At 37.7% G+C, this 18937-nt stretch overlaps 1 protein-coding gene across 1 annotated transcript in view; it reads right to left on the bottom strand.

Annotated features, from left to right (window-relative positions):
• LOC139130576 (uncharacterized) overlaps positions 1–4931 on the bottom strand; it is a 53808-nt gene extending 48877 nt beyond the window's left edge. The window contains exons 1-2 of the mRNA XM_070696324.1: positions 4740–4931; positions 3991–4095 (exon numbers count right to left, since the gene is read on the bottom strand). Coding sequence (XP_070552425.1) covers positions 3991–4095; positions 4740–4931 — 297 coding nt within the window. The remainder of the gene's footprint in view (positions 1–3990; positions 4096–4739) is intronic.
• Between the last annotated feature and the right edge of the window lie 14006 nt (positions 4932–18937).

Here is an 18937-nt window from a genome sequence, read left to right as displayed (position 1 = left end):
CGAGACAAAATGCTTAGAATTTCCCAAATTTACGACTTTTGAGTCAGGGCACTTTTGAAATGTCCCTGACTTTTTCGTGAATTTAGGGCTTCATAAATACTAATTAAATTGAGTCCCGGCAAATTTTATATGACCCTGACTGACTTAACTGTAAATCAATTGAACAACTTCATTTTGGTCGAGGAAAGTGACAAACTGAGATTATTACCAGTGTTTCAGTAGTAAGGAACTACAGACAAATTCTCATATTTTCATTCAAATATGAATATTGTTCATATGTTTTGAACAATATTGCATGAGATACTATCATGTACTGATTCTTACTAATAACATTTCAACAGCATCGTACATTTTGAATAAAATTTAAAGATGGTAAGCTAATATGGTGTAATATTAGAAAAAATTTCTAAACTTCTTGAGAAATTTTGCCATTCCAATTATCCCAATTTAGTTCCAATCGTGTTAGTGCTGTTTCAGCGGTCCAATGACTGCAAGTTAGCCTTTGAATGGTTGAAGAGGCTCTTACATCAGTGCCTGTACTTGCATTCTCTTTTTTGAAAGGACAGTTTGTCTTTGATACGGATGCCAGTTTGATAGATGTGGAAGCATTATTGAGTCAGATGAAAGACAGAGTTGAGAGATGTTTCTTATACGACCTGATATTACGTAGAAGAGAGAGAAACTTCTTTGTTACTTGCAGAGAATCATTGGTGGTTATGACTTATGTCAAGCATTTCAGCACTATTTGCTAGCTGACCACTTGTTGTGTGACAATTCTTCGCTGACATGGTTGTTTTTATTCAATAACTTGGAAGAGCAGCTGGCTCACTGGCTCGAAGTTTGATTTCAAAATAGAGCAGAGAGTTGGTAAGCGACACCAGAATGCTGATACCATGAGCTGTATGCCTCTGAGGGCGTGTAAACAATTTGGTAGGGATCATGGTGGCAGTGATAAGGCAGCTTGTAGTGTGGCCCGTAATTGTTTGGAGTGCTTGGTGTCTAGATGTGAGCTGGTCAGTGAGATTTCAGGGCATTCCAGCTTTGGCCATACAAGTTTTGACGTGGGCACTATACGGTCAAGGCCTCGAGAACCGTATAGTGCCCACGTCTATGAATATTCAGCGTTAACGAGGGCGATAAAACTACAAAGACTGCTTAGGATAAGGCTGGCAGGAACGCAAACAAATTATCTCCACTGAGTCCCAAATTCTACACTTGGCTCTTCTAAGTATTTCTCTGCATTCCTACCTCGCGAATCCACAACAACTGGATTTTCGGTAGTTGAGAATGGTGACACCAAACGATGTGAGTTGAAACGGATACTAGCAAACTATTAAAAGTGCATTTTATGATGTAAAATACCAAAGTCATCATTTTTGGTGGAAAATAAAAAAGAATGCGCTGCGACACACGATAATTTCGAGTATTTAAGCCCACAGTCCCTCAAACCACGGCCATACATGAACGCGCTTGCTTATGTCCGTAAGCTCCGAGTGTTACGCTTGCAATCGTGTCGATCGGTACGACGGTATGACATGTATCAATGGTCCAGTTCAAGTGACTTGAATGACTACAAAACTGATGTTTTCTCCATTGTTATGGACAAGGGTCCGGCCAGCATTCACAGACACAGAACATTTCGGCTAATGGACATAACAATAAAACAAAAACTGACCAACTTCGCCTGTTTGTAAGCGCTAGCGTTCAAGGATTCGGACAAGGATTCGCTCAGCCCGTACCCGGGCCTGTACCTCGATCCCTGCTTTGTACTTAGCTGGCGGTTAACTGTTTTTATCTTTTATCTAATGTAAGCCTAGTATATCCATGTGAGATATATATGGGGTCCAATTTTGATATACTGTAGTCTAATTTTGATATGCTGACTTATTCACAGACAAACTGAAAAAATGCTCATATGCAGGCTAGCCCGTGTAACGTCGGGAACACACGGAGGCTGTACGCAATTTACGGCTAACATTGCCGGCCAACTTCAAGAATCACGGCTCAATTTTTTCCTTTCTCCTCCAATGAACCCGAGACAATTTTACTGACAGTTTTACGCTATTAATAACTTGTTATTAATAGCGTAATAATTGGTCTTGTCATGAGGAACTGTGTATACACTAAAGTTTTCGATTTCATAAACCAGAATTCAGATCTCTCTATTTAATTGACGAAATTTCTCTTAAAACTAAACCAACAAGACTCAAATTATGATGATCGTTCTTTCTCATATGTCGCCGTAGCAGCAGCCATAGCTAGCTCTCGTACGTTGCGACGGAAAACTTTTTTTCCCGTTGCACGACTCGGAGTATCCCTTTGCAATCCATATTCGTCGGAGAAAAACGAGAGCTACGACTACACAGATGAATGCCGCTGCTTCCTTATGGAATAGGCTTTCTAGTCATATTCCTTCAGCATCAAAGACCTGCTTCTTTGAGAAAGCATAGTCATGCAACACTGTGTAAAGCGCCAGTGAAAATTTTCTTTATGCTTTGTCTAGAAAACTTAGAAAATAGCGTTTAGGACCCGATGAACAAAATGTTACACGATAATTTGTTGTGCCTGCAGACAAAGCATCAAACAATATCATTTTTGTCTGCAAGCAATATAACATTCAATGTTTAAAGAACGAACTTCAGATTAAGTCATATGATGAGAGTAGCACAACATACTCTCTTTCAACCTTATCTGAAGAGGAAATATTGCAGAACCATTCAACAGTTTTGAGTGAATTTGGCATCATGTTAGCGCAATATGACAAGGTATTACCTATTCTATATTGGATTCCTAAGATCCATAAGAATCCCTATAAACAACGTTTCATAGCTGGTTCCAGTTAGTGTACAACAAAACGCTTGTCACAACTTTTAACCATCATTTTATCAACCATTAAATCTGGTTTGGTACGGTATTGTGACAAAGTTTATGAAACTAGTGGGGTCAATGAAATGTGGATATTAAAGAACCCAAAGAATTGTTACATATTTTACAAAATAACAAAAACATGTACAATTCAGTCCACACATTTAATTTTTCAACGTTGTACACAACCATCCCACATAACAAACTTAAAAACAGGCTATCATCTCTCGTGAAGAAAGCCTTCTTTTACAAGAATGGTAGTCGTAGGTATGAATACATTGCCATCAAGCGCAACTTGGGCTATTTCACCAAAAACAGCGATGCTAAAACTCAAATACAGTGATGTTGAGTGATTCAAATGCTATATTTCCTAATTGACAACATATTTATCAAGTGTGCTGGCATGACATTCAGGCAAACCATAGGCATTCCCATCGGCACAAACTGCGCCCCACTTCTAGCAGAATTATTTTTGTGTTCGTATGAATCAGAGTTCAAACAATCACTTCAGAAATCTTGGTGTAAAAGGATTGCCAAGCGATTTAACAACACCCATAGATATATCGATGATCTCATCAGTTTAAACAATCCTGGTATATCCAATTGTCTACACCACATCTACCCAGATGATTTAGAAATAAAAGAAACAACTGAAAGTGTGGACTCGGCTTCATACCTAGACGTATTGTTTGAAATTAGACAAAATACACTATATACTAAGCTGTATGACAAAAGAGACGATTTCAATTTTGAAATCATAAACTTTCCCTTTTTGTCAAGCAATATACCATCATCTCCAGCTTATGGTGTGTATATTTCACAACTCCTTAGATACAGTAGAGCATGCAATTCATATGAAGACTTTCAAGTTAGACACAGCCTATTAGCTCAAAAGTTAGTGAGGCAAGGATTCTCAGAAAGTAGATAAGTGAAATCATTTAAGAAGTTCTACGGTAGATACGGAGATGTTGTATCAAAATATGACCTGTCTGTTACTCAAATGATGAGTGACAGCATACCAAATTTTGACTCACAAAAGTAATTTGGTGAATTCACCAAATAACAATGGATTTGTTGCTTTGGGTCAATCTTGACGGGTGCGGCTAGCTGGCAGGGTACGCTTACCCATTCCAGACACATGGTACCACCACTAGTTTGTGGGTTCAAGATGACCCCATTGCCTTTGTCATTTTCAATATGTTCCTTGGACCTGGTAAATTTCTTAGTTACCTTGAATGATAACGATTATTGGACCTGATTTGATATCTATTTGGAGGACCCCAAAACAGTCAGGTGAGGGTACTACTCGCTAGATATGAGTGTTGATGTGCATGCGTATATAAGACAGTGTGATGTGTGTTCTCGTAACAAGCCTTCACAGGTCTCTAAATGTGCACTATTTCAGATCTATACCGTAGGGGTCGCTCATTTGGTCCATTCCACGAATCAAGGATTAGAAATTGTAAGATTGTTGTAGTGGGAGATTATTTCACCAATGGATAGAGGCTTACCCAGTCCCTAACAAGGAGGCTTCTACAGTTGCCAAAAGTTTTGATGGAAAGTTTCATCAGGTTCACCAGTAGAGTATCATAGTGATTTGGATAGAATTTTGTGTCGAATCTGTTTAAACCCATCGTTTGTGATCCCAGGGTTCAGAATTGGCAATCAATAATGGATGCCAAATCAATGTTGAAATCGTGTTGCTGCCAGTATTAGCTTCGATAAGAACCCAATTTTGCAGGAAATACTTATCCAGACAGTTTTAGTTGAGTACAATATATATATATACTATAAGGCAACAAAACAGACGATATTACAAAAAGATACGGTAGTTTTTACCGTCATGTACATTACACTGAGAAATGGTTGTGTACAGTACTGAGCTGTCCAATGCCAGCCAGGTACACTGCCGCAAACAGACTTGAATGTAATGTTGTAAGACACTGCTGTTTGAGGCCGTTGCCTTGAAACATTCGTAGATCCTGTTGATCAAAGTCACGACTGTGCTGTGGATGAGATGAACAGTAGCCAGTTTTGTTCTGCCGGTCGTGATCGACTGTGATCATGCCGTGGTTTGTGTATATTATTTTGGAGGCGATCACAGGTGGTCTCATTCAGTTGGCCTTTGATGAGCCATCATAACATTAACCATAAAAGTCATATTTTGGGGTCAAAAAATAGTATACCGACAAAGTTAGGGTTCTGCCTCTGAGATCCAATGATTGCACACTACCGGGTAGAATCGAGCTTATGACATAGTGTAGACATGGAGGCGAGTACACACATACCTGACTTCTACCTCATGCGCATTGTCACAAGCATAGTCTCTTAAAAATACGGAAAAATCATAACTAAATCGCGGCAGTGCATTGTGCATTTGCCCGTTTTCAGGTTTGTACCAATTGACTAATGTTTATTTGAGGATTTTCTTGTATTGTGTTTATTGTAGGTGATCCAGTGAACACAGCAAATGTTTGGTCATTAGCACCTTCTGCGCGTCACTTTGTGATGACAGCAGTTTGAAATTGCCAACGGCTATGTTGTCGACGCCACTGACGGAGTACAGAAACGAATTTTTCATTAATAACTCACTTGAAACTGTAAAATAGACAGTATTTCTCTCACTGTATGCTATGTCCAAAGTATTCATGAAAGGTATTTTTATGGCACAGAGATATATGTATCTGCGTGGAAAGATTTATGCCTCGTGTTGTATCAGTCATTCGAAGCAATGAGCCTACTGAAATTAAGCTGCGATTTATACCCAAGAAATGGCTTTAAGGAAACGTGTTTTTTGTTGGGAACACATAAGATGTATAATACTCGTCACCCACAGATTGATGACCAACTAAAACGCTTTAATCATTCTTTGGTTGTGTATATATAAGGAGAGAAAATATTATTTGGATGAAAATCTGAGTCCTGGCTACATCAGCATGCTAGCACACTGCCCATACATCTACGGGAGAGATACTTAATATGCTGATGTTCAGGATGGAAACTTATTCCGCCTTGAAGCAATGCTAGTGGCTGAAATGCCCAATGCTACGGAAGTTATTCCCAAATATTTTGTAATCAGTTTACAGGATATATAGACTGCAAGACACACGCGAGCATGCATATGAACGGCCAAATGCTGTGGTGAGGTGACAGAAGTTTAATTATTATCTTAATGTTGCTAAGAATGAAACTAAGTTGGTGACATTGTAAGGCCTAGGGATGAGTAACAGGAGGAAAGGGTATGCCCCAAAACTACAAATGATGTATGAGGGTCCATATCTGGTGGTAGGTAGTCTTTCCGTTCTAATCTAAGAAGGCCCATTATCAGAAATTCGAGAGTATGCCAGGAAACCGTTGGACTTTTGGCTGAGTGAAGTTGTTAGCTTTAGGTCAAAGACAACAAATTGGTAAACCAAATGAAACCAGTTGAAACCACTGTGGATATAGACAGTGATATCAGCACCATTCAAAATGACCGATTATCACGCAATTCCAAATCTGAGGTCAATTCTTCCCCTCCTGCCTTGTGTGATGATGGTAGCCTATCACTCCCTGAGATAGAGGTCACTAAATGGAGCAGTAAACATAGTGCTGGTTCGGATGGTGAGAAATCCGATGGTTTGAACAATCAGTCTGCAAATACTATGGCATGAACACTTGTCGTTATCCTACTGAGTCAAAATGTCCATGGGCATCGCTTGTTGTCTTGGTCAAGTAAAAGAATGATGCAGTATCTGACAAATATCCTATGGCAAGACCAGATAAATTGACTGAAGAAATTGATAGATCAAATTGTATGTCGACTTTCAATCTCGTGAAAGGATATTGGCAAATTCCCGCGAGCAAGCTCAAACTGGAGAAGTACGCCTTTTTCACCTCTTGTGGATCCTATAATTAACTATCAAACCATTTGCGATTAGAAATGAACAAGCCACTTTTATGGGCTAATGTTATATTGCCTGAATACATTGGTTCACGTGCCCGAGAGCAGGTGACAATTTGTCTGACACCAGTAGGGCAAATTGTCTCCTGTTGCGAGGCCACATTAACCCATGTACTCAGGCAATAATATCGTTATTACATGACTCTTCACAGTTAACGCTATATAACATTTAGTTCCATGCAGGGCATTCTCAAACAATTTTAACATTATAAACCAGCATCAAACAGATTTTAACAAAAGTCAAAATAGCCATGTGCACATTGATATTTTACAACGAGCATGAAGTGCCTATCGTGACGTTGAACGTGTTTCCATCATGGCTAACAACACTGCAGCAGATGATCACGACGGTGAAATGATAGAGTGGCTAATGTCACGTGGAGCGGATAAACTCGACGAACTGTTGGGACCAGTGCCTGGAAATAGTGTGCCCAGTGAAGTTGATGATTTCATACGATCCCATCAGAAGGAAAGTACGGTTAAATCTACTGAACATGATGTCCGTATATGTACCGAATGGATGGTGCAAAATTGCAATGAAGCACGTCTGCTGGAGTGCATTGAACCGACAAAGCTAAATGAATCGCTTAGCAAGATTTTCATTTCGATAAGAAAGATGAATGGCACTGAATATGAACCCTCGAACCTAACCAAACATGAAGTGCAGCCTAGGGAGATACCTTCGTAGTAAGACTTACTCAGCAAGTTCAAACGACCGTGTATTTCATAAACTGAACCAAGCGATAAGAGCAAAACAGGTTGATTTGAAATGCCAGGGTAAAGGAAGAAAGGAGCTTAAGTCCGAGGAAATTTCAGCAGACGACGAACAAACTATGTGGCAGGCTGGAGTACTGGGAATAAATAATCCACAGAGCGCGAATTTCACCATTTTCTTTTTATTTGGAAAGCACTTTGGAATTAGAGGTAAAGAAAAGCATCGGCAACTAAAGTTTTGCGACAATCGTGACCGGCTGCGATATAGAAGGCACTGAATATTTAGAGTTTTATGAGAGATGCACAAAAACAAGAGACGCAACAACAACAATTGCACGAGATTTCGGCCCAAAAATGTTTGCCAAGCCAAGAAATCCTAAGCGAGATCCCGTAGCGCTATATCGTGAAAAAGTTTTGAACCCGAGTTTGACGTTTACCTCACGCCTCTCCAACCTTACATGATCGCATCTGACGTCTGGTTTCATGCAAGGCCACTAGCTATGGACACTCGGAAATTTGATGGCAAATGCAACGCGTGAAGCTGGTTTATCGGGTCGAAAAACAACCAATGCAGTGTATAAAACTTCTGTCAAGTGTTTATCGCCTGCCGGTGTTGCTCCTCATGAAATTGCAAAGCTTACATGTCATCAGAATGTGGGTAGCCTCCAGCATTATGACCACGGACTTGATCTCAGTCAGCAGAAACAAATGTCTCATATTCTTGGCGACAGCAGCAATAGAGGTACGACATGTAAAATGCGAACACTCATTCAGCCAGAACCAGCATGAGTAAGTTTGATTCATCACCAAAGCTCACTGAAAACCGAAAAACACAAAGTTCAGCAAATATTCGCCGGCGCCATAATGAATAACTGCACACTGTATATCAACTTACGGTCGTCGATGCAAGAGACACCTATCACCAACGTATAATTCCCATTTTAATTTCAACAAACTGCAGAAATACCGACGCATTCGAGCCATGGATAGTTCGGATTCGAGCCAATAACTAGAATAGAAGTTGACGGACTCTTTGATTTCATGCTTCGAACTTTAAAAGTTTCTACTGAGTCTACGCATTGCATCTCGCGATTTGTGTCAATTCTGATGTTTTCACAGACATTTGCTGAACACTTTTGAATTATTATTGTATTGGTGGAGTGACAAGTGCCGTTGCTCCGTAAACATTTCCGAATTGAACTACAAGACATTCGTGTATTTGTTTCATCAGTCTTGTAAACTTGTGTCGCGCGCACTTTTCAAAACTCGATAGTACCTTGCTTTCAATCATTTCGTAAACATTTCAGTGAAATAAATATCGACATTCCTTAAACTTTTAAAATACGAAGCCCAGTCTCCTTTTTTGTTTTAAATCATGATATGTTGAATGTGTTTCTAGCGAAAATTTCCCAAGTTCCACTATGAAAAACAGTCCGTGAATTGTTCACAGGCCTGCTAACTTCCCGGATATCGCCATTCAAATCAATGCACTGATTGCACTCTCATCGAGGCATGTAATAAATACTACATTTGATCATCCCAAAGAAAATACATGTACGACTTGGGTCCACATGATTATTCATGGGAATATCATGTCAAACATCTGTGTAGTATTTTAGAGGAAGCAGAGTTTTAAAATAACCGCTTGACCAACTAAAACAATCTAAAATTATGGTGTTGGAAATGGGCAAATAAATCCAATAGCAGATAAGGTTGATTATGCTTTCTTATATCCAATACAAGGGACAAATCGTTATGTGAGATCATTTTTTGGATTATTAGCACACTATAAGAAGTTTTTTCCAAACAACTCTCACATTGCGGATCCATTGACTTTACTGAAATCTAAAAAGAACTTAACCAATGTACCTTGGACTCGGAATTGTGATGATTATGTCAAAAATTCCAATGGTACAGTAGCTTCAATACTAGTTTTTGTCGTTCCAAACTATAATAAACCATTCGTGGGACAAACAGACACTTCTGACTACAGTAGTGGTGCAGTTGTGAGTCACTACGATGACGGAGGAGAGGAACACCCGTTTCAGTATCTCAGCTGAAAATTCCCATTAAGAGAAATTACTCGAGCATTGAAAGACTGTTTAGCCATTACCATAGAATGTGCAGTAAAATCGTAGGCTGTTACGAAGGAGCTTAATATTGAAAGAGCATTAGTTTAAAATTGAGTATAAAAGGGTATCATATTGTCGCGAATATGGAGTACGGACGCAGGGTAGCGTTTGAAAGTGCACGAATGGAGTGGTAAAAGAGCTGTAGTGATCTGATCTACACTATTCTTAATATCACATAATCGGTGATTTTAATCTCAATGGTAATGGTTTTGCACAGGTTGGTGTACCTTACTTTAAAAAGTGGTTTATTGTCATGCACTTTCTTTCAGATTCAGCAGTATTGGCATTCTGTTATTTGACTTCAATGTTTGCTGATTTTCTGAATACTTCTAGTAATGTACACTCTTTATCAAAGACGGAGAAATGGATTATACATAAAGGTATCATATCATTATTCATGAGCTGTCATTAGTATTCATGAGGCCATGTATGTATATGCACCACAAGTTCTTGTTAGTTATCAGCCTAGTGTATAATTGAATAAAGTAGCATTTTAGATTTATTGTACTCCCTACCTCTACGAATACCAGCACAGTGCCGAGTGATACCATCAATACATTCATATTCCCGGTTATGTAACACACGTGGGAAATTACAGAGCTTGATGCGGAAAGCAGAGTGTTACAAATAATGACACAAATTACTTCAAGTACAAAGTGATTACATTTGTTACTTAAGTTTCATGCATCTTGCCTTCTTCAGACAGACGTGAAAGAACTCTTAGCTCTACAGTCTCAATTATATGTTCAGCACGTACCACTCTATTTTTAGGTCACATTAAGGTGCACTGCACCAAACACAGCGTATTTCGCTCAAAAATCACTTTTTTGGCAAATACTCAATCAATTTTAATTAATTTGTTGACCCAAGATTAAAATATTGGTTGGGACCTATTAGCTTGTCAAGCAGTTGTAAGTTGCGTGATTCAGAAGCGTTAATTTATGCAAACATATGCAAATCACCCGATTTTCTGGCTTCTTTTTCTTCTCAATTTCAAAAATTAAAAAGAATTTAACTCCACTCTGGCTGGGTCAATTTTCTGAAGTTTTCACCTTATGTTCTTTAAATGCTATAAAATTCTTATATTTTGAATAAGAGGCATTTAAATTTTGCTTATCATGATTTTAATCACTTTTTTTAGTGTCAGTCTTTCAACCCTTGCCATTTTAGAATGAGGATAGATAATACCAAATAAAATAGTTCTTTATTCATAAATATACTGTTCTTTTAAGTGAAATATTGCATTTCAGAAATAGTTTCAAATTTTTGACTTAAATTCATTTTTATCATTAAACCAAAACTAAGGTTTTCTACCCCATATAACACCCGTTTGATCGTTTGAGTAAACTGCTGCTACTAAACTAAAGTTTAGAGTCTCTGCTTCTTGAAAAAATATAGTGTGAGGGGGTTTCTTCGTCATCGTTGATAAGAAATATAGCTTTGAAACAAACTGTGGTGGCAACATGTACATGCAGCACCATCTTAAAATATGGTAAATATATATGTTTTGGCAACATTTTGAAACTAACAAATAGCATTTGTTTAATAGCGTACATTTGTAAGCATTGATTATCACTGACACCTGCCGGACTTATAAATGAGTGTAGAGCTAAGAATTCTTTCACATCTGTCTGAAGATTACAGGATGCAAGAAAGGTAACTATCAGATTACATTGTACTTAAAGTAATTTATGTTGTCTTACACACACACACACACACACACACACACACATATATATATATATATATATATATATATATATATATATATATATATATATATATATTACATATATATAAATATTATATATATATATATATATATATATATATATATATATATATATATATATATATATATATATATATATATATATATATATATATATTGGAAAGTACTTTTCTCTTAGGTAAATACATGAACTGCAATTACTTTATCCACTTTTCTATTGCGTCCAGTTTTAATTTCCAAAGAGAGTTTCCAAATGTAAGCATTGTCAAGGATCCTCGATATTTAAAACGATTTATATTAGAAATATATAATTCTAATGTTACTTCTGTCTTAAATTTTCTTTGAAAGCTGATTTTCCCACACTCGCTTTATCGGACCACAATTCTTGCCTTTTTTATTTCTTTCACTCCGTTGATAAATACTGATAGGAAGAGCTCTGTATTAGCAGCAGTTTGATTTAACCATACATGTCCCGTACCGTATAGATGTAGAAGATTTTTCACATAAGTAGCCCATGTATATTTTCCCTAATTAGTCCCGTTTGAAAAGTACTTTATATGATTTTACATATAAGTGAGACTCTTGCATTTCCAGTAAATTTATCCAAATGTAACACATCTTCTAACTTAATTAATAACAAACTAACGGTAATCTGTGGCAATCACGCTAAGCTGGACATCTTTGTGTACTGTTTAATAACAATGACAATATAATGATTGAACTCTTCAAAGATGTTCATAGGGTTCAAACCCTACACTTCTCATCCGTAGCTAAGTAAGGATAACATTAAAATTTTCCATCATCTTTGCCGGCTCACTTATTTAAAAATAAAACAAAATCGGGTTAAACATACAATCCTAGTGTACACCTCTATGCAGATCAAAGTATGTTGTTGTTACATCTCCAACCCTTACATTTGATTTCACGATTGCATAAATTCCTTACAGCATCCCATACATTTTGCCGTCAATGCTCTCTAAAGCTAATCTATACAAAGGACGAGTTTTATCGGGTCGAATGCTTTCTCGAAATTAAGGAAAAGACATAAGTTTAATTCCACTTCCAATTGATAACGAATTTTTTATTATTGCAAATAATGTAAATGGTCTTCTGTAGAGTATTCTTCAAGAAAGCCTGCTCGCATTCTGGGATGGTTTTATTCTCTTTTGCCCTTTCTTTTAGACATTCACGCTGAATACACTGAGAAATGTGAGAGCCCTGTAGTTTTCTGGTTTACCTGGATCACCTTCCTTTAACAGTGGTACAATTGTGCCCACTGACCAATTACTTGGTAAAATTCTCTGATGGAAAATTCAATTGTACATTTGTTCAGGAAAGGCAACAGCACATCTTTTTATTTTTTATTTGTAAGTTTACTTGTTGTCTTCAATATTTCATTATCTGTCTGAGAAAGCGGCTGTCTTGAGTTATTAAGAGTTACTATGACTACAATGCCAATCAGTATCAGTATCAGATTACTTTACATAAGACTTCATGAGACAGCGACACGTTGGTAGTTAGTCGACAGTCAATTGAGTAGTGTATATAGCTTTCGTACAGCTAGGAATAAATGTATTGTAAACGACATCAAGCCTCATCGTATTTCACGACATGGTGGCAGCGGTAGACTACTGAACACCAAGAGAATAGGAAGACGAAGATGGTAGCGCAATCAACATCAAGTCTCCTGAAAACCTCAGCTTCAAGCCCCAAGAGTGACAAGAATGTAAGCAGCGCTTAGGAAGATGGAGAAATCCAGGTAAATTCTCTCATCTATCATAGCGGAGTATAGGCAGAGAAAATCCTCACGCGATTTTATTTCGATGCAGAAGCAGATGCACATGACTATAAGAAAGTCTTGAAGAAATTTGATAAGCACTTTGTTCCCAGAAACAATGTTGTTCATGAAAGGGCATGTTTCCGCCGTCGCGTACAAGAGCCAAGTGAAATCATGGAGGCATATAGAGAGATCTTTACCATATAGTCAACAAATGTGAGTAATAATAATTAGTATTAGCCGACACACTGTCAAGAAATACGATTTAGTGCATAGAAAAAACTTGATACGGAAGGAACAATACAAGCATACATCGATAACCTGGAAGCAATGGAACCAGGAACACCAGGAAAAATGGAAGAAATCAGACAAGCAACGATGGATGATGAACAACTGAGGCTAGTACTAGATTATACCAGTCCAGGATGGCCAAAACGAGCAAGAAAAGTGCCAGAAGATATTCAACAATACTACTGAGTGAGAAACCAGCTTTCATTGAATGATTGTAGACCCATCTATCAAGACAGATTTTCATACCAACCACAATGAGAGAGGAAGTCCTGGAGAAAATCCACAAGGGACATCAAGGTATGACAAAATGCTGTGAACGAGCAATCCATGCAGTATGGTGGCCAGGCATCACCAGAGATATCAAAGGAAGATAGCTAATTGCAAATTCTACATGGGAAATAAACCAACACAGCGAAAGGAGCCGATGATGGCAACGCCATTGCCAAGGAGACAATGGCAGAAAAATAGCTGTCGATCTATGCCATCTTAACAATACGAAATATATAGTCGTCATGGATTACTACAGCAGATACTTAGAAATCGTACATATGACAAGTACAACCAGCGAACAAGTAATTGGAAAGCTGCAAAATCTGTTTGCTGTATAGGGAATTCCAGAAGAAATATTCTCCAGCAATGGTCCGCAGTTTTAATCAGAAGATTTCCAAAACTTCGGCAGAAAGTATGTATTTCGATGCACCACATCTGGTCCACATTACCCACAATCAAATAGGGAGGCAGAAAGTGGAGTATGCATCGCTCAGAAAATCCTAAAGCAGGATGACCTATTTTTTGCATTAATGAGCTACCGAGCAACTTCGATAGCAGCAACGGGCTTGAGTCCATGTCAACTGATGATGGGACGCCAAATTCGTACCACACTGCCTACAATAGCATCAAAACTTTCATTTTAAATTATTGTAATCTTCACCAGTGTACTTTGTTAAACACTTGCAACAACCATGTTTTGGATTCGGTTTAGTGCTCATCACAAATTTCAAATGTTCATCTGGTTTAACTGTGTTTGAATCAGATCACGAGTCAATTTCTTGTAGTTACAAACATATAAGATCAAAGTTTATTCGTGAATGGGAGGCAGAAAGTGGAGTATGCGTCGCCAAGAAAATTCGATGAATCAGTCGATTTATTCTATGACCTAGTGTCTGCTGCTGTCAAGGGCTATATTCCATCATTCAGGCCCAATCGTTCCTTTCCTGTTTGGTATGACAAGGAACTTATTGCAGCTCTCAAAGAAAATGAATTCATTCAGACGTTTGAAATATGATAGATCACGTGTTAATATTGAGTTATTTCGTATTAGGAGGTCAACTTTTAAGAAATTGTGTAAGAGTAAATCCAAAACTTATATTAATACTACAGCTGATAATATCTTAATTATTGATAAGCGCTTCTGGTCGTTGGTCAGGGCACGCTCAAAAGTGGTACTTATTTTCCCGTAATGAAGGATGGTGATCTTAATGCCATTGATCAAAAAAGTAAGGCTCAGCTCTTCAACAGCTATTTTGAATCTGTCTTTATTAGGGTTCCAAGACAAGATATTGACCTTTTTAAACCAACAATTTTCTAGTTGTTAAAAAGCTCAGAACTCCCGTAAATTATATATTTTCGGAAAGCCTAGATATAGGGAAACATTTTGGTTACCATAGTGTGATCATTGTTTACATAACTATCACGTGACAGGTAATTTGCATAACCTTTCAAAAATCGGTTTTCCCTATGTTTTGTTCCAATGCTATGAGATATTTGGCTGAAATTTTTGTGAGTGCAAGCTGTTCTAAAGATCTTCCAAAGTGTGTCTCAGAATTTTTTTTAAACCTTCTTAAACAATTTTTATGCCAGAAAAACTTCCAGAGCGGTGAATTTAACCCTAGTTGATTTCTTTAAAATTGTGCTCAAATAAAAACTAAGCAAGATATAAAAATCTGAGACACCATTTTGAAGAGCGTTGTGACAGCTTGCATTCAAGCAAGTTTGAGTCAGATATTTTGAAGTATTGAGACAAAACATAGGAAAAACCGATTTTTGAAAGGTTATGCAAATTACCTGTCACGTGATAGTTATGTTAACAATGGTGACACTGTGATTACCAAAATCTTTCCCTATATCTAGGCTTTCAGAAAATGTATAATGTACGGGGGTCTGAGTTTATTAACCACTAGAGAATTGTTAGAATAAAGAGGTCCATTTGTCAGACCACACATTTGATGTTACCAACCTTGATGTACCACATTTTCTGACAAGGTTATGCAAAATGTTGAAATCAGTACAGAACAGATGTATGACCTGTTGTCAAATATCAAAGTTAAGAAGGCCCAGGGTGCTGATAATATAAGGTTATTCACAAAATACCGGGATTTATGTCTGAGTACATCATGCAGCAGAGGAATTGTCCGAGACGCCTGGTGTTGAGGACAATACCATAGCGTACGATGTACGAGGACATAAATCCCAGTATTTTGTGAATAACCTTATTATTATACACCTTTTTAGTCCAACTTTACCTGAAAAAAGTCGAAATTCAGGCATTTTTTATGCTTCTCGCGCACTGCACTGAGCGATCGCGAGCAGACTGGGATTGCGTTCAGTGCGTCCGCTAAGCGCACAGAACGAATTTCAACCCGCGCTGCACAGTGACCATAGTAGAAATTTTACGTCAGCAGCATAATTTCACTGAAATTCATCGCTTTTGACTGACCATGATTACTTTGTGAAGTACTCAATGTTAAGAAGTATATGTTTTGTAAAAAATGTAAAATATTCTCTTCTTTTCCTCGTGTTGACGTAAAGTTGTTTTGAGGTCAAAGGTCAAATAGCGTCCAATAACACCTAAAGTTATTGTACTCCGCGTCAAAGTTATTGGACTCCGCGTCCTCTGATACCGAAACTTACTGTACGACGAAATTCCATAGGTTACAGACGTAGGTGTATAATAATATTAGTAATCATGTGTTATCACAATGTTCAATTGGACTAACAGTCCAAGTTTGGAAGCTATTTGTAACCTCACTCTCTCAGGGGTGTTTTCCTGACATCTGTAAAAGGACATATGTAATACCAATACACAAGTCTGGAAGCAGGGAACAGGTCAGTAATTATAGGCCAGTCTCGCTGCTTCCAACTATAGCAAAATTGTTTGAAAGGCTAATCTGTGCTAATATTTATACTCATGTTAGTCCAGTTATCACAACAAAACAGCATGGTTTTGTTCGACAGCGCTCTTGCACAACCAATCTTGCTGTTCTTGTGAAAATTGATATTGATGCAATAGAAAGTAAACTTTGATAGAGTTGATCACGTTTTCCAGCTCTACAAATTACCGTATTTTGGCATTCATCAGAATATTCTGAAATGGTTAAAAAGTTATTTGAATAATAGGCAGCAATGTGTCCTAGTAAATGGAGCAGGGTCGACTTGGTGCCAGATAACATTCGGTGTGCCACCAGGTTCCATTCTTTGGCCTATTTTATTATACATAAACATAGAGAAAGATAGATAGAGTCGCAACGGGTATTGTTTAAGGCGTGAAGCGGTTACGTAACCCATCCATGTTCGCCTCGCCTCAGGTTGCTCTCGCCTCTCTTTTCCGAAGAGTGCCGACCATGAATCCTTCGGTAATTTTCGGATTTTCGCCAATTGTTAAGCGAAAGTATGTTCGGCAAAGTTTGTGTTGTTGTTTTCGTGTGGTGCTGAGCAGAATTGACGTGCTGGCGAAAACGGGAGTGCTTTGAGCTTCAGGAAAGTGAGTTTTAACCGTTTTAAAAATTCCTCTCATATTTTTATGAATATATAATGAGTGTGTTTGAACCAAATTTGAAATCTTTTATCGATACTGTCTGGTTTTACTCAATGGTTTACGGTCAGTCATACCGTCTTTCACACGTGCGTCAAGGAAGGACATGTTTATGAAACTGCTAGCGTGTTATGTTTTGATTGGCGTGAAGCAGTGTTTCTGGCCTGAGAGCTCACAAAGTAACTATGGTTGCTACGCGACTGGCAGTACGATGCCATCTCGTCGTATATTTCGCATAATCTCGTGTAATTATCAACCACAAACAAAGCCTCCAAAAAGTTTAACACCTTTGAAGCTCATTTTAATATGAAAAGCCAATAGTCTACCGAGACGACCATGGAACAAAAGGCATGCAGGCGTTACCACTCTGTGTATGTTACTCTGTGACATAAATGACTTGCCGATGACTGTATCTGTTCCGTCTTTGCAGTTTGCAGACGATGCCAAACTTGTCAGTCGTGTTAAAACTCTTGATGATAGCAAACACTTACAAAAGTCTGTAGATAAACTTGTTCAGTGGTCAAAAATTTGGCGCTTAGATTTGAATGCCAGCAAATGTAAGGTACTTACCATCACCTTAAAAAAGAAACCTATTAAGTTTAATTACCATGTAGATAATTATTTGCTCGATCATGTTTCTCACATTAAGGATTTGGGTGTCATTTTTTATTCAAAACTCACTTTTGTTCATCACATTGACTCTATTGTAGGTAAAGCCAATCGCATAATTGGTCTCATTAAACGCAATTTTAATTTGATTACTCAAGTTGCTGTCCTTCGACACCTGTTTATTACTATGGTGCGTCCAATTTTAGAATATAATACAGTCATTTTCAATTCAATTTCTGAGAGTCAGGCAAACCGTATTGAGTCAATTCAGAAACGTTTTCTTAGATATTTACATCATAAACAGGGATGTCACAGTGACTTTTCATCTTGGTGTAATTGTGACTATAACTTGCTCTGTAATCTTTTAAAATTCAACCTTTGTTCTTACGTAGGAAACTATTTGATTGTATGTTTGTGCGTAAATGCCTTTTATCTTCTTATGACTCTACAGATTGTACAGGTTTTTATGGTCTATGCGTACCTAGATACTCTGCTAGACATAGACCTCTATTACACATCCCTTATTGTAGAGTTGATGTTACAAAAATGGCCTGATTGGACGTACGTCACGACTTTTTAATGATCTGATTGATAAGGTTTGCGATGTCGATGTTTTTGAAGAATCTCATTCAACTTTTAAAAGACATGTTAATTTGTTTTTGTCATTGTTTGATTTTTAGAGTACTTTTTTGTTTGTTTAAATTTTAGTGTATTTTATCCTTTTTTTATTTTCTTGTCTGTAAGTGGCTGCCTGATGGCGCTGTTGATGAGCAAATAAAATAAAATAAAATAAAATAAAATAAAACTAGAGCCAAGACAACCTGGCTTGGAATTAGTCAGAGCTGCAGATAAAAAGGTAAACGTGCATATGAGCGAGCATTCGACAAAAGACATGGAGCCAAAACCCTACCAGAGCTGTACCTGAAGACAACGTTCAAGTGAAATTGGATGGAAAACTCCAGCCAGAGTACTAGAAGCTGATACAGCACCACGCTCATACAGTGTGAAAACACCAAGTGGTGCTCTGAGAAAAGACCGCAGACACCTACTATTTGTGTCAAGG

The sequence above is a fragment of the Ptychodera flava genome, chromosome 4 (assembly GCF_041260155.1).
Source record: "Ptychodera flava strain L36383 chromosome 4, AS_Pfla_20210202, whole genome shotgun sequence".
Lineage (NCBI taxonomy): Eukaryota > Metazoa > Hemichordata > Enteropneusta > Ptychoderidae > Ptychodera > Ptychodera flava.
Note: the sequence above shows the minus strand (reverse complement) of the source record. Positions and strands in the feature narration are given on the sequence as shown.